The sequence below is a fragment of the Myripristis murdjan genome, chromosome 2, assembly GCF_902150065.1.
Source record: "Myripristis murdjan chromosome 2, fMyrMur1.1, whole genome shotgun sequence".
NCBI classification, from domain to species: Eukaryota; Metazoa; Chordata; class Actinopteri; order Holocentriformes; family Holocentridae; genus Myripristis; species Myripristis murdjan.
In genome coordinates this window covers 8,112,208-8,138,649 of record NC_043981.1, presented here as the reverse complement: position 1 = coordinate 8,138,649, position 26,442 = coordinate 8,112,208, and the positions used below count along the sequence as shown (strand labels likewise).

Genomic DNA, 26,442 nt, shown 5'->3' with positions numbered 1-26,442 from the left:
TTCCACTAATTAACCCTGATAAGGCACACCTGTGAAGTGAAAACCATTTCAGGTGACTACCTCTTGAAGCTCATCAAGAGAATGCCAAGAGTGTGCAAAGCAATAATCAGAGCAAAGGGTGGCTATTTTGAAGAAACTAGAATATAAAACATGTTTTCAGTTATTTCACCTTTTTTTGTTAAGTACATAACTCCACATGTGTTCATTCATAGTTTTGATTCCTTCAGTGAGAATCTACAATGTAAATAGTCATGAAAATAAAGAAAACACATTGAATGAGAAGGTGTGTCCAAACTTTTGGCCTGTACTGTGTATATATATGTGCATATATGCATATATATACATACATCTATGTATCTATCTATATAATTAACTAAATTAAGCAGGTCCACCGAGAGTCCTTAAAAATATTACATTAATAGAAAATAAAAACAGACATGACAAGACATACTGGATTTGATAGCTGCATGTATTATCAATACAAAAATAATGCAAAATATTTACATGAAGAAAATATATTACAAAAGTGCCACAACTTATAAAACAGTTCATGACACCAAAAGCAGCAAGAGGGAAACTGAAAATAAAATAAGACAGAAAAAACATTTACATAACACGTAATTTTCAGTGCAAAAGTCAAACGGTGTAAGGAAAAAGCACTAAACCTCGAAAGGGAGACATGGAAATATGTTACACAAGGTCAAAAACATAAAATCACAAGAATGCAGCAAGGGAAGCTCAGTGATATCTAAACCAGACAGATAAAAACAAACATACGGCTTTCACAGTTTTGACAAAAATCTTAATCTGCCAATCCACCTAAATGATGATTCAATGGGATAATCTGTGTTATAGCTAAACATTTACAGTCATGAAGATTAAAAACATAATGTACTTTGATGTGGAAAAGCAAGGCTCATAAAATAAATGCAGCAGTAAAATAAAAACTCCATATTTCATTTGCAAAATCCAAGACATCCTCTTTGAAAAACAATCTTAAGATTGAATTAATAACTTGTCTATGTCTGAAACATTTCAGAGGCTATGCTGCAAAATGTAGACATTGGTACATTGATGAACATCGTTACTTTAAGTGCAATAAGTTGTTTTGACATCACAGAATCACTTTGAATCCAATCAAAACCTGAGTGACCTGCATGCGGGGAATGATGGTTTTGAGACAGTGGTTTGGCTTTCCTTCTTCTCTGACGACCGCTGCCTGATCTGTTCGTTCTCATGTGTGAATAGAGGCACTTTGGTCCTGTGGTGGAAAAAAGAACAACAGTTAACACATGGCAGCTCTTGTAAGCACATTATGTATGACTAAGTTTATATTTTCTGATGCAGAACTATTTTGAAAGTCACAATTTATTATTACAATTATTACATGTCGCTCTGAAAAGACAAGTAATCATTTTCACTCATTGTTTTCAAGTCAGTCTCATTAAAACATACTGAAGGATATTTGACTCAAGGAGAAGTGATGGAAAATGTAGTTCCTTAGGAAAAGGGATAAATAGGGATGCACCATTTTGGGTGGAACTGGTACTGGTGCTGATACTGGCCTAAGATGGACAATTGGCTCAGGACTAATGTCAGATATCACAGGCCCTGAGAAACATGTCAGCAATAAAAGCAAACTGTCTTGATTTTCTGCATTTCTGGAACACAGAAGCCTGTGTTTCTCAAATGGTGGGGAAAAGAAGGTTTATATACTAAACAAGACACCGACCACATATTATTAAGTGTAAAAAGACACATTTAACCTGTACCAGCTTAATGAAATATTTTCTCAAACTGTCTGCAAAAAAAAAAAAAAAAAAAAAAAAAAACAGCTGCACACTTGTACCAAAGCCATTAGATTTAATATTTAGTAGGGCCTCCTTTGGCTTTGATGACAGCCTGCAATCTTCATGGCAAACTTTCAACCAGTTTATGACAAACATCTCCTTCAGTGTTATTCCAGATGTTGCTCAGTGTCTCCTGCAACTGGGTTTTGTTACGTGGTGGATCACCAGGCCGATCTCTCCATCTCTTCCCAAAAACACTCAGCTGGGTTCACATCTGGGCTTTGTGGTGGCCATTCAAGAAGCCTGATGCATTTTCTCTTCAAAAAAAAAAAAAGAATCAGCCAGCTGCTTTGCTTTGTGTTTCAGGTCATTGTCATGCTGAAATATGTAGCTTTGATGCAGAAGGTCCCATCTGAGCTGCTAGTATGTCCTCATTCATCTCTGCATTCATGATGCCATCATGAAATGAAGATTTCCAAGACCTCCAGCAACCATACAAGCCCAAACCATCACAAGACCACCACCGTGCTTCACTGTTGGTCTCGAGCAGTATGGAAGCAAAGTTGAATTTGCTCTCATTGGACAAAAGTGTTTCCTCCCAGAAAGCAACAGGCTTGGTAACATACTTCTTAGCAAAGGCAAGGCGTTTCCTCTTGTTTAACTGGCTAAAGCAAAGTTTTTTCCGGAGCACTCTTCCACAAAGGCCTGTGGCTCTCAGTCTGTGGTGTTACACCTGTACCTTTGGCCCAGTTTTTCTGTGCCTGTGGCCTAGTTGTTGTTTTTTTTAACCTCAGTAACAATTTGTGCAGCAGAAATTGTGCGGTCTTTCATTGCTAGATGCTCAATGTATCTGTCAGTTGTATTAGATGTCTTCTTTTTTCTACCACAGCCATCTACATTTCCAACAATGCCAGTCGTCTTGTATTTCTTGATGATCTACTGGACAGAATTACATGGCACATCAAGCCTAACACCAATTTTTCTCACTGACATTCGTTCTTGATGGTATTTAATGAGATTTAATGACAGCTGTATGCTCATTTCCTTAACTGTTGACCTTCTACACACTTGGTGCTTAATTGATCACCAAAATTGTACTGTTGTATATCTTTAACAGATGTATCTATAAAGTCTGCAAATCATTTTTTGCCCACTGTATATCATGTTGTCAAGTGACCCCAAACTAACTGTCCAAACCAGCACTTGGAGGTAATGGAACACTTTAGTACAGTTTTCAGACAATAAAGGAAGTTTAGTACTTATTATCAGCATTGAATCAGTACTGGTTCATGACTACTTGAGAGGAAAAGGGGATAGGGAAAGAGCAATACAGGTAAGAACGCAGGTGTATAAATAAATGAGTGGCTACAAATGTGGACAGAAGGAAGATACTTTTCTCCTGAAGAAACTGACATGTCAACATCAGCGTGACAAAGCACAGCAGAGGAAACATAAGTAACAGAAATAAAAACATGCCAGTGTAACTGACAGCAGGATGACAGTGTCTTACTCTTGAGGCTCTCGGGTTGGTGTTTGGAGGGTCATGTTCTTCTCAGGCTCCTTGTGCGACCTGCTGGAAGATTTACAGTCAATCTGTCAATCCTGAATAAACTACATGATTCATAATTATAGTCAGACCAGGCATCTGCTCTGAAGGTGCTCTGTGTACTATTTTAACATCAATAAATCATTGCTACATTCATTTTGAGACATTATATTATACTGAACAAAATGAGACAATCATCAAGAGGATTCAAAGCCTCACTCTATTTTACATTGTGTGCCACCAAAGAGGAGGTGGTATCTGAAAAGGACAGATGCTGATGGAAATGTCGCCTTAATTTTAAAGGAAAAAAGTAGTTAATATTATGAGGTATTATTAATTTGACAATAATTATTTATATTTAAATTGCAAGATAGCTGTGAGCCATAGACTGTGTTAATGATGTTACCTCTTTCGGTTTTGCAGGATGAAGACTACAACAATGATGATTACAGCAAAAACAGCAGCAGTCACCGCACTGATCACAGTGAGACCTCCAGGATGAGAGAAAAATGTTGAATTCAACATTCAGGGGAAAAAAAGCAGCTAGAAACGTCAAAAATTGAGTTGCGACCACTTGAACATGAACTTACTGAAGCTTCTTTCATCTGTTCCAGAGTCCATTTTTGAACCTGGAGAAAAGAAAGTTCAAATATCAGCATCATGAAGTAATTACTCAAATATTGTGCACTGATATATTTCTATTTCTTTGTCCTTCTCACATCTTAAATCCAAACTGTGTTTCTCACCAGCAGCTGAGCTCTGACTGTCTTTGGGGATCGTTGTAAACAACTTCCTCACAGCTCCAGAGGACAGTCGCACCTCACAGCTGGCCCGAGTGTCGTTACCATGGAAACCTGGCAGTGTAGCGGTGGCAGTGACAGTGGCTGTACCGTTGGGGTTGGTGACCATGACAGTGTTGCTCTGTGAAGAGTTGAGGTCCCGTTCAGGGAAGATCAGTGTTACTGCTGGTGCAGGACGTCCTGTGGCCGAGCAGGACACAAGAGGCTCTTCAGAGGAGTTTGATCTGCGGACGTGCAGGACGGGCTCGTACTGCTCTGGAAGGACAAGACATTACAAAGATGGCAGCTGCATCAAACTTTTATAAAGTAGATGTGCCCTTAACAAAAAACTTCAGTGTTTTAGTTTTCTCCAGTTTTGCTCCACATTCTCTGTAAACAATTGAGTGTATTCCTTCAATGAAGTCTCTTTAGACCACTGTGAATACAAAAAAAAAAAAAAGTTTTGTTTGCTTGTTATAATATGAAATGTCCTGCTGTCTCCCAAATGGAGACAGCAGGACAAGATTACATATTATTAATAAAAACAGTAAAACATTATCATCTTAATAACGATTCCAAAGACATACAGGTCTTTAAGGTCTACCTGCACAAGAAAGCTTAAAACATCATGTGTATAGACACTTCCACATGGACACACACACACACGGCTCTTACCATAGACTGTCAGGCAGGTGCGGGCAGTGAGGGCTCCATCAGGATAGGTGTTAAACAAACAGCGATAGCAGCTCTCGTCCTGTGTCGTCACCTTCCTGATGACGATGGAGCAGTTCTGCAGTCCGACAGACTCAAACTCCACTTTACCCTGAAAGGGAGGATTGACTTTGGCTCCAAACTTTTTGTTATAAGTAGCAAGATTCTTTTCCTCATCAGGCAAAAGCCTCTGCCAGGTAACTTGAAGAACATCTTTGGATTGTGTGAGTCGACAGTTGAAAAGCGCCTCCTGTCCTAACGCTGCCATGACAGTCTGCTGGGTCTGTATCATCCCTGTTAGGCCTGGGAGGAGGAGCAGAGATGAAGGAAACGTGAGGTGTGCATCACTTTTATTATTGCAGCCCTTCATCACAAATGCATGTTTCACACTTTACAGAGAACAAGCCTACCTGCAGCTAAATCAATAATCAATCATGCTCAAGATGCAATACAATACGGAGCCTAAGAAAACATTATCAACAGCACAGCATCATCACGTTCAAACAAGGAAACAGAGTTAAATATGAAAAAAGTTAACTGCATTTAGTTCAAAAGGTAATGACCAAATTCTTAATTCGTGTATGCAGCTGTTTCATGCTATATTGAATTATTCATTAAATTATGACATTAAAAAGCCTGTTGAAATATAATAAAGGTATGTTGCATGGCCTTTCTTGAGTGAATGAACTGAATAATTGCAAATATGTAAATAACCTCGCGCAGCCACTAACAGTTAACCGTCGTGTGCAGTGTAACCCTGAGGATATTTTTGCCCACCAAGAGTTTGTTATAGCTTCAAATGACGTTCATATTCTCGAAGCGGAATTTAATGAAGTATTTTGCTAAAATAGAGGTGCAGTGCTAATGTCACCACATGGTGCAGCTCTGCACAGGAGGCTCCCCTCCTACCGAGCGAAAAATATACAACTACCATCCACTCTTGTAATTAGTGCAATGTGCGTACAAGCAATTGCTAAAATACATACATAAATACGTAGTAGATAGATAAGCTACTGTAATATTTGCCTCACCTGTGTGAAAGAGTCCGAGCAGCAACAGAGGCACAGCTCCGCCACAAGCCATTGTGCGTGTGGACAAACTTAAGTAAGTAAGCAGATAAATCCTTCACCCGTGTAAGGTACTTAAGAAACTTAAAAAATTCAGTCCTCCCGCTGCAACATTTGAACTTAACCAATCACCTCCCTGTGTGCTTCTTGGCAAACATTGAATAGTAGCATTACCGCCACCTACTGGTTTGGAGTGTGGATCAGTATGACTACCTCCCCATACAATTAAATAAAAATAAATAAATAAATAAATAAATAAAGTAAATAAAGTTATATCCTCCTAATTAAATCACTTCTTCTCAAAAACTCAAACATGAACTCATAACTCTTATTCCCTGACTGTTGTTGTAATATTGTCCTGATGTCAAATGGCATTTTATTGTCTTTAAGCTGTTTAATCCATTTTTGTCTGTTTATTTCATACCCCTGACAATGTATCATTACATGTTCTATGGTTTCTTGTTGCCCACATTTCCCACATACCCCTGTATTGTGTTTTCCCATTTTTACTAATGTATTATTAAGTGCAGTATGTCCAAACCTAAGTCTTGATATTATTGTTTCCTCTCTTCTGTTCCGTCTTATAGCTCTCATTCCTCCCACTTCCCTTTGTATTGTGTAAAACCAACGCCCTGTCCTGTCTTCCTCCCATTGCTTTTGCCATCTACTCCTCAATCTTTGTTTAATTATATTCTTGATTTCTGATTTACTAATATTAATTTCCAATTCAATATTTCTGCTTTTTGTTGCTTCTTTCGCAGCCTTATCTGCCTCTTCATTCCCTTTCACCCCAATGTGCGCCGGTACCCATAAAAACACCACTGTAATCCCCATCATTTGTATTCTGTATAGTGTTTGTTGTATCTCGATCAAAATAACTGACCTACTGTGTGACTGACTGTTTTGTAAACTGGTTAGTGCTGAACTTGAATCTGAACAAATCACTGCTCTCAGTGGCCTTATTTCTTCCACCCACTGCATTGCTAATAATGTTGCCAACATTTCCTGTGTACACAGACACTTCCCCACTGATCCTTTTCCTTACTGTGACTTGAAATTCTGGAACAATAAACGCTACTCCTGTCTTGACTGAATTCTTTGATGCATCTGTATATACCTTAACTTAGCTATAACCTTCTATGTATATCTGAATGGTCTGAAAATTATAAACACCCTTTCTATCCTTGCTTTGTGTTAGTAGAGTGAAATCCACTGTGGCATTTGGCAATATCCAAGGTGGTATAGCTGGCAATGGTACTGTCTGACTCACGTTTAACTGGAAAAGCTCATACACCCTATTTTGACTTTTCCTGGAAGCACTGATCCCTGAAACTCCAGAAGAACAGACAAACTGTCCACCCTTTCCCCATCAAGTGTTTTCTGCAGTGTCTTTGCTCTACTTACCTCGCCCCCTACAATACTCCTTTTAATCCTGTCCAAATCTTCATCCACCGGAATCCCTGTTATTACTCCGCTTACCACTTTATTCTCTCCCAGAATCCTTCTTTCACTAAGTACCTTCTTGCAAACACTCTCCATTGCCAAGGCCCTTTTCTTCTGATCCTCCGATCCACATATAATCAACAAGTTTCCATCCCTGAGAGTCTTAGCCGTCTCCACCTCACCTAATTTCTTTCTCAATTCCCTAGACAGCACTACCGGACTCAGATTAACATGCTTATCTTCCTCTCTGAATTTAAGGATTATTTTGAATTCCTCCCTTACCAGTTTTTTCCGAGCACCTCTCCTGTCTTCCTCTGAACTATTCCCGTTCCGGTTTCTTTTACTATTTTGGTTAATTCCCTCACGCCTGCCTCTTCCTCGCCTTCCTCCACTAGAAACTAGAGACCATTCATCAAACTCCATTTCATCATCATCATCATCCACTTCCACCCCCTGATTCGCCATCCTGATCCAGTCACAAACTCTCGCAGCCTCTGCGCCCTCCAGTGGTTTGCCTTGGGAGAAAAACAAACTACAATACTCTTCCAAAGGCTGTTAGTTTTGGTTAGAGCTGCGGGACCAGCTCGCAGATCCAGTCACAAACTTTCGCAGTCTCACCAAACAAACTCCACCTGCACCATTGGTGAGATCTTTGGGAAACCCCACAGTTATTTTGCAGGTTTTCATCACCTTCCTGTGTTGTCACACGGTTGTACTTGGCATTAACATTGGAGGCATTTCTCACGTGACCACTCGCTTTCATTTCTTACCGTGCCGTCCTTCCTTGTAATATCATCAAAAGCACAGCAGATAGCTATTTTCCTAAACTCTGTCCCATCCCACAATAGCTCCTCGTCCCATCTGCTGCAGCAGCTTTTCAGCCCAGGTAGCTCATTCATAATGCCTCAGCCTGTCTTGAACAGCAATACAGCACGAATGACTTGCTGCTGTCAGGAAAAGTGGATACTGTTCATCTCACCTCACCTGAATTCGAAGGTAGATAAACTAAAATAACAACAACAAAAAAAAAAAAAAAAAAAAAAAAAAGAGAGAGAGAGAGTTTTTGCCTTCCAAAATAATGAGTGTTGGCCATATGGGCTTACTGCATAGCCATTTTAGGTGCTGTGTGATAATTTAAGTCTTGCTCAAGTCAGTATAACGCAGACAGGTGACCCTTTTTTTGCCTGTCCACCAAAGAAACATTTCGCTGGCATTATATTATAGTGATCCACATGTTGAAAAAAAAAAAAAACGTGTAAGTATTCTTTATCTGCTAACCCAAACAAATGGACATAAGACATAACATTTCCCAGCACAGGAATTTTGTTTACAAACTATGTTTTGCTATTTGGGAAATCCAGTCTGTCTGAAAAACAAACAAACAAACAAAAAATCTTTATGAAAAGATCTTTATGAGCATATCAACTATGATTTATGAACTTGTTTCAATATCTATTTGTTTGGTTGGCTCTAGCTGCATGCTTGTGCATGTAGGTTGTGTATGTGTGCATCTTAAAGAGCACATCAGTTGGAGTTCCGTAAAACAAATGAGCAATAAATAACATTTAATAGATCAAAGCTTTCACAGATATTGAAAATGTGCAAACATGCTAAAGATGAGCTTATCATTACACACAAAACATGATCAGTAACAATAAATTAAATACTAATACATTCCAGTGCACTTTCATTCCAACACAGTTAAATTATCAGCAATTCACTGCTTCATACTTCAAAAATATAAACTATATCCTCTGCAATATTCCTAATATATTAATATATTGTGAGTTCAGTTATGTTCTTTATTGAGTTTTAATTTTTGTTTTGTAGAGGCAAACATTTAAGAAAAGTCAGTGCCACGTCTTTTTGAGTGCGAGAGTAAATTCAATTCCCATTCCCTTTCTTTCTTTACATTCCCACCAAAAGGAATCCAGATGGCGCTGTCACTCCATTTTTGCTTCCCTCTCCTCACTCACTCAGAGCAACAGTGACTCCTCTGTGACTGGCCTCTCCAGCTTTGGTCTTACTATCTCACTCACAACGCCTGAGCCTGTCCTGTCTCCTGAACTTCCCAGGTCTCCTCTCTGTGCTCCTGGAGTCTGGGAGCAGTGGCAGGAAAATATATAATGTTGAGGTCCGAGGAGGATTTGTGCCCTCATTTTCACTGTTTTCTATGAACAGTTCCAAGATTTACATGAACAAATTCACAGCTGCCCCTCAGTTGTTTATAATGAAACAGTTCAGGACAGCAATCCAAAACTACTATCTTCATCGCTGTACACACTTTTCAGGTAAAACACCCTTCTTCAGTGTGCAGTGGTGATCTGTACGGAAATTTAGATAATTACTGGAGTGCTGCCCTGAACTCTATTTCTATTTCATATTTTGAGGATTCAGAGCCCAATATTCAAGATATTTAAATGTAGGCTGGGTGTCTTTTTGAAATGTCTATGATTACGATGTTCTTCCCGACAGTCTGAAACAGTCTGACTGTCACGAGAGTTTCATTCTTCTCATTCCTACAAGCTGTAGTCATGACCAGCACACACCCTGTGCTTCCCCAAGTTGCACTAGCAGAATGAATCTGTAAATCTGTCCCGCAGGCCTGCATCACAACAGTCATTCCTTCTCTTTATGTCATTTTAAGTACTTATCTCTTTTCCTGTGTGCGCTCTGTCCCCTCTGAATCATATGCCCTTTTCAGAATTCTTCCCCGACCTGCACAGAAAAAGCTCTCCTGCCTGTCCAGTGCATCAAAAACCACCTCTCTGACTCATCTCTCCACTTAACACTTCCCTAATGATTACCTTGTAATGCTGCTGATGTAGGAACTGAGTTAATACAGTTCATACATTCTAAATGTATTGTACATTTACCATTGACTTGTCCCACTAAGCCCATGAACCTGACACCTTTAGATCCTCAACTATTCAAAACGATGTATGGTAGGAACTTGTTTTGGTCATATCAAGCCAGTCCTCCGAACTCCCTGCTCTAAAACTAAGATGTAAAGTGCTATCAAGTGCATATTTGCATTCAAAAGAAATGTGAATGGATATTAAAAACTATTTCGGCTATGCATTTCTCCTCACTAACTGCATTACAGATACAGGTGATTTGGTGTCCATCACTTGCCCTTCCAGACCATCTTAATGCGGGAACATCACTTACATGACTACAAATCATCACTAAAATGAGCACAGCTTGAAACAGATGTCTAAAAGGCTGTCTGTTATACATATTCGTCCATCTCCTTTGTGTTGAGAGTGCTGTTGTATTGCTGCCTGTCAGAAAGAAAGCACAGTTTATTATAATGTAGGAGGCATATAACATAGAGATTGTGCAACTAGGCTTGTATTCCCCCATAAGTGCACTAAATATCTCACTTCTACTGATAAACATTCTCTTACATAGTTTTACCAAGTGAAGTCTCACCTTTTTTTCTTCACTAAAACATAAATCACAGCACAGGAAATGCATATAAGGCCAATTACTACTGCTGCAATCCACGGGAGTCCGCCTCCTAGAAAGTAAAGCACAGAATTCAGGTCAACTGAAGTAATACTAAGCAATACTAATACAGTAAAACACTTCCAAAAGGGAAAGAAACTGAGACAGCAGTGTTCAGCACAAACTTGAGTCACCTTAACCCTGTGTGATCAGCTGTCTATCAGCTGACTTACCCACACAACTGGGTTTTATCTACATAAACAGTGTCATTTTCTTTTTCCCATGAAATGAAACTGGTGAAACTGAAACCAAGGTTTCAGAGTGATGACTTCATGACAATTTAGTAAGTAGGGACAATAGAAAATGAACTAGGGAGAATGAGCATTGTATAGGGAATTCTAGCATCATCAGAGAACCTATTGTCAGTTGTCTTTGAATGAGTTTACTGAAACTTAAATCGTGACAAACAAGGTCATGGTGTGCACAGCAACAACGGGTCATGGATGAAGATATCCATCAACAACATACTTACCCCCCTCATCCACCTTGTTCTTCTGTCCTTCCTCAGAGTTATCAGTGATATGAATCTCCTTACGTATCTGTTTTCCCATCTCATTGTCCAGCAGACAGAACACCTGCCCGTCCCATTTTACCGGCACCGTCAGTGCGATGCTGCTGTTGATGTGAAATGAGCCGTCATCATTCGGCACCGCCTCCTGCTTTGGTGTTGTTGAGCTGACACCAGGTGAGATGTCCCACTGAATGGCCGGGGCTGGTTTACCTGTGGCTGAGCAGCTCAATACAACCTCCACGTCTGTGTCAGATCTCCTGCTGGAAGTTTGCTCTGTTTTCACGTCCGTTATGCCTTGGTAGATATTTGAAATTGATCAATTTGAGTGCCACTGCCAGTTCACGAGCCACAATGAAGATTTCATATATCATTTGGTATTCCTGAGATTTCACCTATTCACCTGTCTTTTACTTTGGAATTGCGCTGTGACCAAAAGATGTGCCACTACTCTACTGTGGGCTACACTGGATACAACAGCTAAAATTATATACTTATGCTGTACCTTGCACAGTGAGGCAAATCTGCTGTCCTTTGGAGCCATCGGGATAAGCATTGAATGAGCATATATAACAGGCTTCATCGGTCCATGTTACATTCTTCAGAGTGATGGATGTCGAGCTGAAAGATGCCTCTGAGAAGACAACTTTGCCCTGGAAGGGCCCATTAACTTGTGTACCGAATTGTTCGCTGTATGTTGCCATGTTCATTTTGGGCTTATCTTTATACTGCTTCTGCCACATCACCTGGCGCACACCTGTGGGGACATGGGTTATATTTGTCTGATTTAGGGCAAAAAATTTTAAATATTTAAAAATAACCATAGAAGTAAAAGCAAAAACCTACAGCAAAAAAATCAATGCCATTACCTTATCTTCTCTTTAAAACGTAATAATTACAGCTGTGTTGCTCATCCACATTCACTTTAATTATTAATGTTGTACCTCACCATTCATTCAATAATTTAGGCTAATCACTCAAACTTCACTGTCCCATAGGGGTTTGCAGAGAATTTACAGGAGACAGAGACCAACAATCAAACCATACACATCAGACAATAGTGGTGCCAACAGTACTCCGACTTCCACAGAAAAATCACTTCCATGGGGCAGGAAACACAACGCCAGCCCTGACGGTAACTGCTGGGGAAATGAAATATGACCCATTTGGCTTGCCCTACAGACCTGTGGGATCTCCCAGAGCGCACGTATACTGTGCGTCACTGCCGAAAACAGCTGAGGAGTCTCCATGTATGGTGAGCCGACCGGAGACAGCTGTAAACGCAAATAAATAGATACAAACAGATAAATACATGTAGAAAAAAAATCATAGCCTACAGTTTGTGCATGTAGACAGACTGGACTTTTTAGTATAGGCAACTGAGCTGGAAATTATTGCAAAAAACAAACAAAAAACGAATAGGCTATAATGTAAACACGCATATCGACAGGCTACTGTATAGGCAGTTTCCATAAAAGCTTAATTTTGTACATTCTCTTCATTAAAGGCCATTAGGCGCTCCGTTTAATAGATTTTAATAGTTACCATCATGCACTAAATGGTCAAATTGGAATAAACGGTAGCCTAAAGCAAAGGCGGATGTGCCGGCCTGAGGTGTGCCTGGTCTTTAAAGAGTGCAGCTTACCTTTAAACAGGCAACACGAGAGCAACAGGACCTGCAGCATGATCACAGAGCGTCTGCTTGCACTGCTTTCAGTTTTGCCTTGGACTTGGATACTTATATAGCAGCCGACTAAAAATGAAACTTAAGGGGGAACTCCTTCACAGACTAATTAGTGGCTTAATTAAAGTCTAACGCATTTATGACAGCTTCACAACAATTTTATTACTACTTAGCCACGCTACCAAGCACCATATTTTTAGAAAGTATAAAAAAGGACTACAATGCTATAATAATTTTTAGAAGGCTATTATACAAGTAATACAACAACTTATGATAGCCACCACTATAGAGGGTCACTGGGAATATTAAAGACGTTTTTGCAATGAGGTCTGTACATATAAATATGAAGAGTTCATTTGCAAAAACAGATAAAAGCCATTCTTAAAATGAATACACCTTTTTCACTGATACTGCTTGGAGAACACACACACACACACACACACACACACACACACACACACACACACACACACACACACACACACACACACACACACACACAAAGCATGATTTAGGATAATAAAAATTATGCCAGGCTAAATAAACATATAAAAATAGAAATAAATATAAAGTAAATTTTAATAAAATTCCAAAAAGTTTAAAAAAGGTTTTAATAAATTCAAATGGAGATATCTGATTTTGCAAATGAGCTCTTCATATGTAAACTATAAAAATGGCATTTAAAAAGCCTTAGTGTAGGATTATGTCAACTTCACATGAAAGTGGCTCATACTGCATCTTTCCTGATGACACCAGACAAGATTACAGTAAGGGCAGTGTAGAGTCAGTGGTGTCAGCCTTGCTGAGAAATCTTAAGTGGTCAGAAAAAAAAAATCCCAGAAGGAAGTTTCTATGATGGTGACCTCCCAGAGGTTTTCATGACATAGATATATTAACCGATGTCACGTTCTATACAAAAAGTGGAACTGAGTGATGATTACCAGCAGCTGGTTTTGATAACAGTACAGAACAGGTGGGGTGTTGGTACTGTGCTTTCAACATGTTCCCTCAAAGACCATCTGTATCCTACACTTTTTGTTTTGAGGCACACTCAGGCGGTAGAATGGACTACAGTTGTGTGGGCATTAAACATATCAAAAGATTAGAGATGAGATTTCAGATGGACAATTAAAAGGAAAATACCAAACACAGATTTGAAAAAACAAAAAGGAAAAAGGATATATAAAAAAAAATCAGGTAACCCTCGGGATGGGAAACTACCTGGAGGCGTAACAAACTGGATGATGATGATGTAAGACAATCCAGTAATAGCAATTCATTTAGGGTTAGGGTTAGGGTTATTTCAGATGGAACACTGGCTTGCTTTAGCAAGTAAGATTTAGCAAGTATTCAGACCCCCTTGGAGACTTTATTAATTCACCAGAACCAGCAAATGTAGTGACTTCTTCTGATCTTTGGGAGATTATCTGTGTGTATTTGGTCCACCTGTACAGTCTAATGCAGTTCAGGTCAGCAGCTCTGCCATAAATTCTACCTTTTAACAAAGTTGATAATGTTCAGTTTTTTGTTGACATTGTGGAGAATGTGTCAATTTAATTCTGTGTTTATTATTGTGGCTGTAGTTTGCAGAGGTCTTGTACTGGACTACATTATAGTGAGAGGTGTTTCTAATTTTTTGTCCTCCCTATTTATATACATGAGGGGGACCGAATAGTGGAAACACCTCTCAAGTCAAGTCAAGTCTGGTACAACAGCAATCTGGCAGCAACCTGGGAAGCATGCAGCATTCAAGTAACCAAACACTGTATGGTATCTGATGGTAACTTTAATCTATTGGACTGCAGTGTGGTGACTCTCCACGCCCATCTTATCTGCATTCCAATTAAATCTGATTAAGGTGTACAGTTTGACACACACATTTCATGCAGACATTGTCAGACTGAAACTTACTAAGAATGTTATCATCACTTCTCAAGTAAATATCCTGGGATTGTGTAATGGTTGTGATGTGTAAGTGGATTTGTTTATTGACTGCATTCCATTAATGTTTTGCATGTTTTATTGAATAGGCCAGAACCAACAGAGGCAGGAAACCCTCCAAGAATGACATGTGTCAGAAGTCCCAGAGAGCATTTGAATCTCTGATGTTGTGACTGTGCGTCAACCAGTTGAGCCACCACAGAGCGGATGAGCGGATGGCTTATTGTTTAAGCACACAATAACAATAATTTCATATGGTGTTGTACGCAAAGTCCAGACACTGTCAAAGGGAAGTCAGAATTCCTCTTTAGTGTTTCTAGCTGTAGGAAAATACCTAACTACTCTCCAAAAGAGTAAGCATCACCATGTGACTGTGAGTCAGGGATTATTTGAATCACAGCCTTGAAAAAAAAAAAAAACAACACTGCATGTTTGTTGTACATGTATGATGTGTTTGATTCAGAGATAAGATATCTCGTTTTGACAAAAAACTATTAATAATAAAATATATACATATTAAAAGAATAGTAAGCAACTTAAGCTCTGTACTGGCAAATTCAGTCATCTATAAACACAAATTTGAATTTTCACCGGGCATTGCACACATGTAGTGTAAGTTTGACATAGTTCATAATCCAGATACATGCATGATTGATGGACCAGAATGCTTGTTTCAGTCTTGTGCTTCAGGCGATTTTACGATAATAACAAGGAGAAGGAAAGGCCTGACCTTTAGTGATAACCACAAAGTGTCCATGCTTGACGGCACAAGCCACACGTGTTATATATCTGTCCAAAATGACTCATTGCATCATACCTTAAACGATTTTAGCTTGTACGGAGCGATACATGACCTGATGCAGTATTTATTTATCACTCCATCTTTTCAATAAATAATCAGAGCACCAAAATCAAGTGCAAATGCAAATGCACTTGATTTTGCTGGCACCTCTGGTGATCCGCAGTTTCTTTTGCGAGATGCACTCTGTTACAGCTCAGGCTTTGAAATAAAAAAGGCACTGCACTTTTTATGTACGTTCTAAAATTATATTTACTCTAAACAAGCGGTAGTTGCTTCTATGAATGTCAAACACAACACTTCCTGTGCAGCAGCTGGCTGTACCAAAGAAAAACACTCCCACACACACAGGTGTTAAGAACTGCTTATGGGCAGGGCCAGACATGTTCATTTATGTTGCATATTTCAAATACAGAGGCAATTCAAACTGCTTTATAGTATAATAAGATAAAATATGTAACAGTTACATATAAAAAAATATATCATTATAGGTTGAATCACTGTTGTATGGTGTTAGTTGGTGATAAAGAGCTGCAACATGGACATACATATGAAACATTTGCAGATTATTATTTTAAAATGAATCATGTTATTGGGCTAAGTTTGCCCCAAAATTTGTATTTTGACTCATTTCAAAGCTTTTTCTCTCAACATACAGCCCACCCCACAATAACCTGGCTCAAATGAGATGTAGCAGTTTAAACAAGCAACATATAACTTTACTTTATGTAATTTGATCCTTTTTTTCCTGTGATGCCGAACGTATCCTGCACGTTTTGTAATTGTGGTCCAGTGCTTCTGCCTGGAGGTGCCACTCCAGTGTCGAGTTTCATCATTATGGGAATCTTTTAAAAGTTCTTTATAAACCAAAAAAAAAAAAAAAAAAAAGAAAAAAGAAGAAAAGAAGAAAAAACTCAACAAGATGAAAGACAGGGAACTGCTGAGCCTAAATGCTGTCAGTATAATATTTATGACTGGAAAATACCTGCGCTGGCAGCTGACACCTGTAACTTTAATCCCCCTTCTTGAGTATTATGCTGAAGTGATATCTTGTGGTTATGAAACTACATGCAGTCAACAAGAGCCAACACGTGCCACAGCAGTAGCGCCATAAAAGCAGGTTGTGGGTGGACAGAGAGCACTCTCTGCCCTCTAACCTCCTTACAAATTTCATGCTGCGTCATGAATAATAGCACATTCTGGGAAGAGTGGATGTCCTTCCTTTCCAAAATACAAGTGTGATGAATGCTATTTAAAGTGTCTGTCTGAGAAAATATTTTAATTGATTTCAACTTCACTAATCCTGTGTATTAGCATCATATGTTGCCCCATTTATGCATTAACCAAAGGGTTGATTTGTATGGCAACGTTCAGACATAAAATAAAATATTGTCTTGTCTTTCGGTTTAAGTGTTCTCACAGATTTTGCAACTTGACCTGCTGTGTGGCTTGAAATCGGTCTCTTTTCTCTTTATTTCCTGGCTGATCCAACTGGGTGATCGCTGTGTTGCTATTGGCTGGATTTGCCAGAGTTTGGTAGAGATCAGCGTCTGGGTGCTGCAGTGTGGCGTAAGGGTTTTGGCCATCTTCATCCTGCAAAAACATGTCAAACTCTTAGATGATATTGGGTCACTTTGATTGACGGCAGAAGGCCCAGCTTTTAAAAGAAACTGTCTGTGTCACTGTTTCCCAACTTACTCACTCCAACCTCGTTCCTCTTACTCACACACATCGCTCTCAAAAAATCTATTTTCTCCTCTCTTTCTAGGTTTTAGTTTCTCTTCACAGCACTGATTCATAATCAGCCAGGAATTCTGTCATTGATCTAGAACTGAAGCCCTCTAAATCAGCTAAATGCCTGAAGTGTTATGTGGAAATGATTGAATTCATTAGGTACTTTCTAAGAGGAAAGGTGTCAAAACAAAACAACTGCTTACCAAAGAAGGGAGAGTTTCAGATTGGGGTAATCCATACGCGTTTGACCTTGTGTTTTTTCTGTAAATGACAAGAAATCAGAGTTTAACACAAGAGTACCAAAGGAATCAATGCTCATCTTGCATTTTTTCTTAATTTTCTTTTTTATTAATTGGTGGAGCATTAGAGTAGGTACAGAGGAAAAGATTTAGGAAAGGATGCAAACTCCAGTAAGTTGTGTCTAAGACTTGATGAAAGCCACAAGCACTGATGGAATTAGTAGTGGACAACTTTTCTTCATTTCACACATTTATCTTATAACATCAGAACAATTTCTCATATAAAATCTCCATGCAGGAAGTATGTGGCCATGCAGTCATGTTGTGAGAATGTTGCTCGAGTGGTTTTCGTAAACCAGACGAGGCATGAAAGACCATGTTCCGCTTCACTTTTTCAGACCTAAAATTAAAGAGGTCGTCGTACAGAGGCACCGTTGTTGTTTTTTCTAAAATAAAAGCTCATCCATTTGAGCTTTGCAACGGTGACACCTTTGGTTATGAGACGATGGAGTGGAATTACAATAAATATTTGTACTTTACAGCATCATTGACATTATAAACTTATTAAAGGATGAACTTAAGGTCGTATTTGTTCACCAGAACGTAAAGCCTTAATTGTTATACACAACAAAAGCTGCAAAGCTGATATCGCTTCATTGCTGCAATTCAGCCACTGAATATACCTATTTATAAAGCTTAATTTAAGAAAATCTATCTATCTATCTATCTGAATCCCAGGATAATTGCTGTTAAAATGACAAATGCAGTGACACTGAAAACAGTTGTACTGATGGGCACTGATGTGGAAGCGCTTCCTTCTTCATCATGATCTTCAACCTCTACAACATACAGGCAAAAACAAGAACTATATCAGGACACAGAGTCATGCTAAATCAAATATTTAATACATGACCTGAAAATTTGATTGGCATTCATTAAAATGCTTCTCTTTTCCTGATTTGACATCATTAAGCCATAAACATGTAGCAGCCTTACTTGAGTTGTAGGAAGAGAGTACAGGCTACTGTAAATTACAGTTGTGTTTACCTTCCACAGCGACACTTTACTTTACAAGGTTTACGTTACTTAAAGCAAATTTCTCACCGATGATGACATTTGACAAAGATGAACCAAAGGATAGCTGCAGTTAACATGATGAATGCAGTGAAACTCATTACAGTTGTAGTAATGAACATTGTGTTTGAGGGGCTGGAGTCTTCATCATTCTTTTCACCCTCTAAAACATTGTAAAGGGAAAACACAAAAACTGTCATGGAAAATAACATCAAATAACATCACTTCGGAAACAAAAATTACTACCATATTCTGTCTCATACATAGTATCATGCAATGTTCAATTTCTGACATTTCCTCTAAATCAAACACTATTTGCAACCCAACATTTCAATTTGACATTCATAAAATCTGTTTCTTCATCTCTGATCAGTAGGTGTTCAGCTATCATATCAACGCTGGAAGGTTGGTTTTGTTAGCCTAATTACTCTGAGCTCAGGTGAGTCTGCTTCTTTCCCCTCGAAATACAGTGATATTGCAGGCATATGGCAAATGATTGAATCTATCAATTCACAAAACAATATATGTCACATATTTACCTTCCACAGTAACACTGAGACGAAGAAAATCCATCCCTCCATCATATGCACACTCACAGGTGTAGTTCCCACTGTCTGCTGGTGTTAAACTGGTCAGGTGCAGAAACACTGTCTGATTTTCTTCTATGAGTGTGATCCTGGAGCCACAGCCCTGTGCAAAGCCCCTCTCCTCCCGATACAGCAGGAGACACTCCTCTCCCCTGTTCTTTTCTGTGGTGACATTACATCTTAAAAGCATGGTGAGATTCAGTGGGATATTGCTGCAAACTGGAGTGACGTCTGGTTCTCTCCCGATGGTTTTCACAAGAGTCACTGCAACAAAACGTCTTTCAGAGAACTGATGTATTCATTTTGTAAATGACATGACCTATCACGTTTTGCATTTACATTGCCGTAGAGTGAACATGTATTGTTTTAGTTCATTTGTTTTTACTGTATAGTTTTTGCAAAGAAACATGACTCATCACTTTATAGATTTCTGCATACCACAGAATGAACAGGGCAGTAAATAAAGTAAATGTTTCTGTATCTTTGCAAGTAAACATGCCCCACAATTACTCTATTCTATAAAGAAACATGCTTTCTAATATTATTTCCAATAATGATTTTTTTTTTTTTAAATCACTGTTTGCAGTGTACCAAGTGTTTTGCCACACTTCATGTTAGCAGGCCTGTGACTTACAGCTCAGTGCAATATTTGTTTGAATGAGAAACATCTCTTACCTTCCCTGGCGTGGCAGACTGCAACAAGCAGAATCAACATCACTTTAAGAGCATTTCTACCCATACTAATAAACAATTTAGAGAAAATTTCCTTGGTCGATTATAAAGAAGGTGAAATGACAAAGTGGCCTTTGACTGTGATATAAATGTGTTTCTTCTCACAGCCCACCACCACCTCACCACAACTTCCTGTGAACGTTTGGTCTGCATCTCAACTTGATTAAAAATAGGATGTTTGAGGTGAAACAGATTCGTACTCATGAAGCTTCTCATGCAGCTCCACCTTCCTACATATAATCAGTACATATAATTTAAAATGTAAAGTTGGTCAAAGATACAAGCTTCAACCAAGCAATCATGAAGCTAAAATCCATCCTCAGATAATCTGATGCACTGTCAGATGTCACTGAGATGATCAATTCATTTCAGGAGTTTTATAGTCCAGAGTTGTAGTTTACTTTTTTTGGTGTGGCCTCTTTCTCTGAACCTGCCTCACTGCCTCAGATTCAGTTGGTGATTTCCAACATTTCCCAGAATGCTTTTCAACCCCCTTAAAACTTGTGCTGTGTTGGTGAAAAGAGTGATGGCACACTAGGATATTCAGTGTGTGAAGTGAAAGTGAAGGGAGAACAATGCTTTGGTTTGTGATGTGTGGTAAACATCAGTGTTTGCTGACAGTGGTGAATTTGGTATCTCCCTGTTCTGCGGTTGATTTTCTCCCTTTATTATTGCTGAACATCGGTGCAAAATTCAATTGCTAGAAATAATGCTTTCAAATCCGTTTCTCCCAATTTAATAAACTTAAAAGGAGCCATGGGTCAACCTTGCCTTAATTATCTTTTTACTTATTAATGTGGCAAACAGTATATGACTCTTCTTATCAAAAAACACTACATCTAGGTAAAAAATGCATGAAAAATAAATAACAATTAAAAAAAAAAAAAAAAGATAGCAGTGTATAATATTAAATCCACTGATAAAATAGGAAAGGGTCCTGCAGCTGACTGTAATACTTGTAATGGCAGGTATATACTTATGCAACAGTGCCACCTTGAGGGGAAAAAATGCACAAAAATATTTTTAGTGGCTGCAAGGTACCTTGTGTTCCAGTTGTTTAATTGTAAAATCTGAATCATCAGTAACAAGTGGTCATAACAGATGATTTAAGTATCAGAGAGGTTCACTTTTCCAGCAGAATAAAGCCCATGTTCTCTAATGAAGGTGCTGCACTGTTCAACATCTAGTGATGCCTGCAGAAGAATAGATAGGTTTTCAACAAAATAATGTCTTTTTTCAAAATCAAATGAACAGTAAACATGAAGCAGCTACATCTTGTTGTACATTACCATGCTTAAACTTCACACAGACATTTTAAAGCCTTTAACGGATGAAATTAAGGTAATACTTGTTGCGTGAAATGGGTAAAGTCAGTGATTTCAAGGTGACAAACTTCACTTGTACAGAGAATTATATAATATAGTAATGTGCTTGGCAGAAAATGCTGCAAAGTTAAATTAAGTCTCTGAGCAATTGAAATTATAGAGCTTTATAATGTACATAAACTGTAAGTCTTATTTCACAAGAATCTCTCAGCCATGATGACTGTTTCTCAGATTAAACCTAACCAGAAATCTGATTAAAATGATGAATCCAGTGACATGGATCATGACTACTGCAATATACACTGTTGTAGAAATGCTGCCTTCATCATTATCATGCTCTAAAATACAGGAAATGAGGAAAACTGTTAATTGCAGCTCTACTTTGTTTCACCCACAGCATCTTGCAGTGGTGTTTAAATGATATCTTTAAATCAAGCATTATCTGCACCCAAATTTTATTTTGACTTTCATAAAATCAGTTTTATTTCTGCAATCATGAGGAGTATTGAGTAAAATCAACAAACTTAATATCCAAATAGACTTAAAAATATAACTCAGTGCCACCATTTGATATGCCAGTACTGTCGATGTTTTGGTAGCGTAATTACTCTGAGCTGAGGCAAATCTTATATCAGGTGTAACGCAGGCATCATACAAAACAAGTGAAACAACACTCACTAAAAACAATATAAACCATCTTTACCTTCCACAGTAACACTGAAACGGAGAGAATCTGTCCCTCCATCATATGCACACTCACAGGTGTAGTTCCCACTGTACACTGGTGTTAAACCGGTCAGGTACAGAAACACCGTCTGATTTTCTTTTATGAGTGTGATCCTGGAGTCACAGCCCTGCTCAAAGCCCTTCTCGTACCCATACAGCAAGAGACACTCCTCTCCCCTGTTGTTTTCCGTGGTGACCTTACATCTTAATACCATGATGAAATCCAGTGTGATATTGCTGCAAACTGGAGTGACGTCTGGTTCTCTCCAAATAGTTTTCACAAAGGTCACTGCAACCACAAAGAAACGCAGTGTTTCAATGAGTTAGTGTTTACATACACATGGTGTAGGTTTTGCAAGAAAATATTACCCATGATTTTAGAGACTTCTTCCTCAAACTTCCCTCTAATTATGAAGAAAAAAAAAATCAGTTTTGAAAGTGTCACACTAGATGTTGGTAGGTGTGACTTTCAGAACAGTGTGGTATTTTCTTTAAAGATAGACATGTCTTACCTCCCCTGGTGTAGCAGACTGCAACAGGCAGAATCAACATCATTTAAAGAGCATTTCCACCCATACTGATCAATCATTTGGAGTAAATTTCCTTGGTCTACTATGAAGAAAGTGAAATGAGAAAGTGGTCCTGCTTTCTGACTGATGATGATGTGTAGCAGTGGCCCCTCTCATGGCCCACCACCACAACTTCCTGTGCACGTTTGGTTTGTATAGACGCTTGACAGAGAAATGGATCTTCATGAGAGAGGCCTCACAGCGGGCCTCACTTATGAACTTTCTCAGGCATCTAACATGTGATCGTTTTAGCCGAGCACCACCTGCTACATAATCTAAGAGTTAAAAGTGGTGAAATACACAAGTTTCACCTCTCAGACTCAGTGATGTTGAAGATAAAATCCATCCTCAGACACTTAGATACAGTATATCTATTGAGACTTTTTTTGGTGGACAAATTGGTCTTCCTGCCTCTTGCACAATGGATTTCTCCCTGTGCGACTGGAAAACATCTGCATAAAATGCCAGCTTTACAACGAAACACTTGCCTTTAGATGATTAGGGACTGACAGAAAAACCTGATGTTTAATGTCGGCATTTAAAAAAGCTGAGACACTTCACTATAAAACTCCATCATAATGTGGTCAATGACATTTAAGTGAAATATGTGTTCACTTTGAGTCAGATTTCTACTCAACATAAAAAGAGGATTTTGGTGTGACCTGTTGGGGTGACAGTCCATATAATGAATAAATATTTGACTATTGGGCTTGCAAACTCACTATCTGCCATGAAAGGAGGTGACAGTTGGTTCTGATTGTGCATTTATTCATGCATTTAATCATTTGTTTATCTATGTAGACAACACATCACTGTTCCTGTGGTTGAAAACAATGACACATAAATAAAATACACACTGCACATTTAATAAAAATGAATAAATAAAGATAACAGCATTTGAGCTCAAATACATTGTTATGGAAGGAGTGCTGCCAATGAGTGTAACATTTAGTTGTATCTAAATTATGTCACAAAGCAACAGTGTCACCTTGTGGACAAGATGTTCTAAAAACTAATGCAAATATGCCTGTAAAGTGTCTTCTATTTCAACTGTTCAGTGGTAAAATTTTGTATGATGAATAACAGATGTTTTATGTATTGGAGCAGTTCACTTTGACAGTAGAATAAAGACCATTTTCTCTCTGGATGAAAATGCCGTACGGCTCAACATCCACTGGCTCCTGCAAAGACAAGATATATTTTCAAAAAACAATACTAGATATCATACAGCATTGTACAGTACAGGCCAAAAGTTTGGACACACCTTCTCATTCAATGCGTTTTCTTTATTTTCATGACTATTTACATTGTAGATTCTCACTGAAGGAATCAAAACTATGAATGAACACATGTGGAGTTATGTACTTAACAAAAAAAGGTGAAATAACTGAAAACATGTTTTATATTCTAGTTTCTTCAAAATAGCCACCCTTTGCTCTGATTACTGCTTTGCACACTCTTGGCATTCTCTTTTGGCCTGTAGGCCTACTGTATATGAAATAGCTACAACATTTTCCTGTACAGTACCATGTTTGGAGGTCTGCTCAAAGGTCTGTGCTGTTTCCTGTCGGGTGAAATGGCAAACAACAAAAAATTACAGACGAAACTGAATGCGTGTATACTCTGTGCTGCAAACCTTGTTTGTCCAATGTATTTTGATAGACAGGGCAGGAAATGAAAGACCATTTTCCACTTCATTATTTCAGGCATAACCGAAACAAAGTCAAGCCAATCGTACAGATATAGATACGTGTGCAGTTTCATTTAAAAAAAGAAATAGATGACAATGACCTATATTTGCAAAATAATGAAATGAACTTGCAACTGACAATACTATCGCTCCCCCAAAATAGGTAATAGTTCATGATGCTGAAATTGTAATTGAATTATAATTTCATATCTATGTACTTTCTCTCTTACTTTACAAGGTTTAAGTTACTTAAAGCAAATTTCTCACCGATGATGACATTTGATAAAGATGAACCCAAGGATAACTGCAGTTAACATGATGAATGCAGTGACACACGTTACAGTTGTAGTAATGAACATTGTGTTTGAGGGGCTGGAGTCTTCATCATTCGTTTCACCCTCTAAAACATTGTAAAGGGAAAACACAAAAACTGTCATGGAAAATAACATCAAATAACATCACTTCGGAAACAAAAATTACTACCATATTCTGTCTCATACATAGTATCATGCAATGTTCAATTTCTGACATTTCCTCTAAATCAAACACTATTTGGAACCCAACATATCAATTTGACATTCATATAATCTGTTTCTTCATCTCTGATGTGGTGTTCAGCTATCATATCAACGCTGGAAGGTTGGTTTTGTTAGCCTAATTACTCTGAGCTCAGGTGAGTCTGCTTCTTTCCCCTCAAAATATTATACAATACTGCAGGCATATGGCAATTTATTGAATCTATCAATTCACATAACAATATATGTCGCATATTTACCTTCCACAGTAACACTGAGACGGAGAAAATCTGTCCCTCCATCATATGCACACAGACAGGTGTAGTTCCCACTGTCTGCTGGTGTTAAACTGGTCAGGTGCAGAAACACGATCTGATTTTCTACTATGAGTGAGATCCTGGAGTCACAGCCCTGTGCAAAGCCCTTCTTGTACCCATACAGCAGGAGACACTCTTCTCCCCTGTTCTTTTCTGTGGTGACATTGCATCTTAAAAGCATGGTGAGATTCAGTGTGATATTGCTGCAAACTGGAGTGACGTTTGGTTCATTCCCAATGGTTTTCACAAGAGTCACTGCAACAAGAATGTAGTGTTTCAGCGAGTTAGTGTATGCTGTATTACGGATTACATTTTACCCGTCATTGCACTAGAGCGCACACTGCATAGAAAGTACTGGGCTGCCTGCTTTAAACCACAAAGTAAAGAACATTATCAAGGAAAACACGACTACAACAAAGAACAAAACTCAACTTTTAGTACGTTTAAGGAAGAAAAAGCAGAGTTTCTGTACACTACCTTCTCCTGCGGCAGAAATGCTCAGTAACAGAAGCAGAGCAGAGCACAGCTCACATCCTCCCATGCTGGTCAGTGGATACAAACAGTCAAATATTTCCAGACAGTGTACGGCACACTGCACTGAGGGAGGGCAAACAATGACACCACCCTGTGCGTTATCCTTTTGACACATACATCAGCACAAAACTCTGCAAAGGAAGAGCTCTGTTTTCACATGCGATAACTATGGGCTGATGTGTTATAGAGGAAGTGCAAGACACGACTACTTCTATTTTCAAGACAAGACGCTCTGTGGCTAAATGTCAAATGCTGGTCTCACTAAAGAGCAACAAAGCTTCATTATTGATCAATCTATAGCAACTGTGTTGTGTAAAAACCTTTCTCCAGACACAGGTGCAGGATTCTCACATTTAGACATCAAATTCAAAAACTTTTCAATGACTTTCACAGTTTTGTTTTGTTTCGAGGACCCGTGATATATTTTTGGGGAGACATAATGCTGGTAAAAATACATTGTTGTATTGTCCTGTTTTTTTACTCATGACTTTGTGATGTTATTACATCCTAGTGAAATTATTCATTTTAAAATCTCCGTCACGGGGGTTTCCTCAGGATGTCAAGTGTGAAGTGAAATGTATCATTGTGCCTCACCTCATTCCAAGGACAAACATGAGTGCTA

At 38.6% G+C, this 26,442-nt stretch overlaps 3 protein-coding genes across 5 annotated transcripts; all 3 read right to left on the bottom strand.

Annotated features, from left to right (window-relative positions):
- Positions 1–451: 451 nt before the first annotated feature.
- LOC115371554 (OX-2 membrane glycoprotein-like) lies at positions 452–20,406 on the bottom strand. Of its 2 annotated transcripts, none has more exons than XM_030069009.1 (8): positions 20,385–20,406; positions 5,858–5,955; positions 4,791–5,129; positions 4,083–4,391; positions 3,927–3,965; positions 3,743–3,827; positions 3,301–3,360; positions 452–1,261 (listed from the first exon to the last, which is right to left on the bottom strand). In XM_030069009.1, exons 2-8 carry the CDS (start codon positions 5,907–5,909, stop codon positions 1,138–1,140), a joined length of 1,008 nt encoding a protein of 335 aa, XP_029924869.1. In that variant the 5' UTR covers positions 5,910–5,955; positions 20,385–20,406; the 3' UTR covers positions 452–1,137. The 2 variants fall into 2 exon arrangements, with proteins under 2 accessions (XP_029924869.1, XP_029924860.1); XM_030069000.1 differs by having other exon boundaries at positions 3,301–3,363; positions 20,385–20,405.
- LOC115371577 (OX-2 membrane glycoprotein-like) lies at positions 9,147–13,245 on the bottom strand. Its single transcript, XM_030069033.1, has 6 exons — positions 13,000–13,245; positions 12,539–12,628; positions 11,860–12,111; positions 11,319–11,651; positions 10,772–10,859; positions 9,147–10,620 (listed from the first exon to the last, which is right to left on the bottom strand). Exons 1-6 carry the CDS (start codon positions 13,037–13,039, stop codon positions 10,569–10,571), a joined length of 855 nt encoding a protein of 284 aa, XP_029924893.1. The 5' UTR covers positions 13,040–13,245; the 3' UTR covers positions 9,147–10,568.
- LOC115371587 (uncharacterized) lies at positions 16,288–26,339 on the bottom strand. Of its 2 annotated transcripts, none has more exons than XM_030069042.1 (4): positions 25,764–26,339; positions 19,365–19,676; positions 17,716–17,773; positions 16,288–17,371 (listed from the first exon to the last, which is right to left on the bottom strand). In XM_030069042.1, the coding sequence occupies exons 1-4, from the start codon at positions 25,933–25,935 to the stop codon at positions 17,185–17,187; spliced, it is 729 nt and encodes a 242-aa protein (XP_029924902.1). In that variant the 5' UTR covers positions 25,936–26,339; the 3' UTR covers positions 16,288–17,184. The 2 variants fall into 2 exon arrangements, with proteins under 2 accessions (XP_029924902.1, XP_029924909.1); XM_030069049.1 differs by lacking the exon at positions 25,764–26,339 and adding an exon at positions 20,088–20,234.
- Positions 26,340–26,442: the final 103 nt, after the last annotated feature.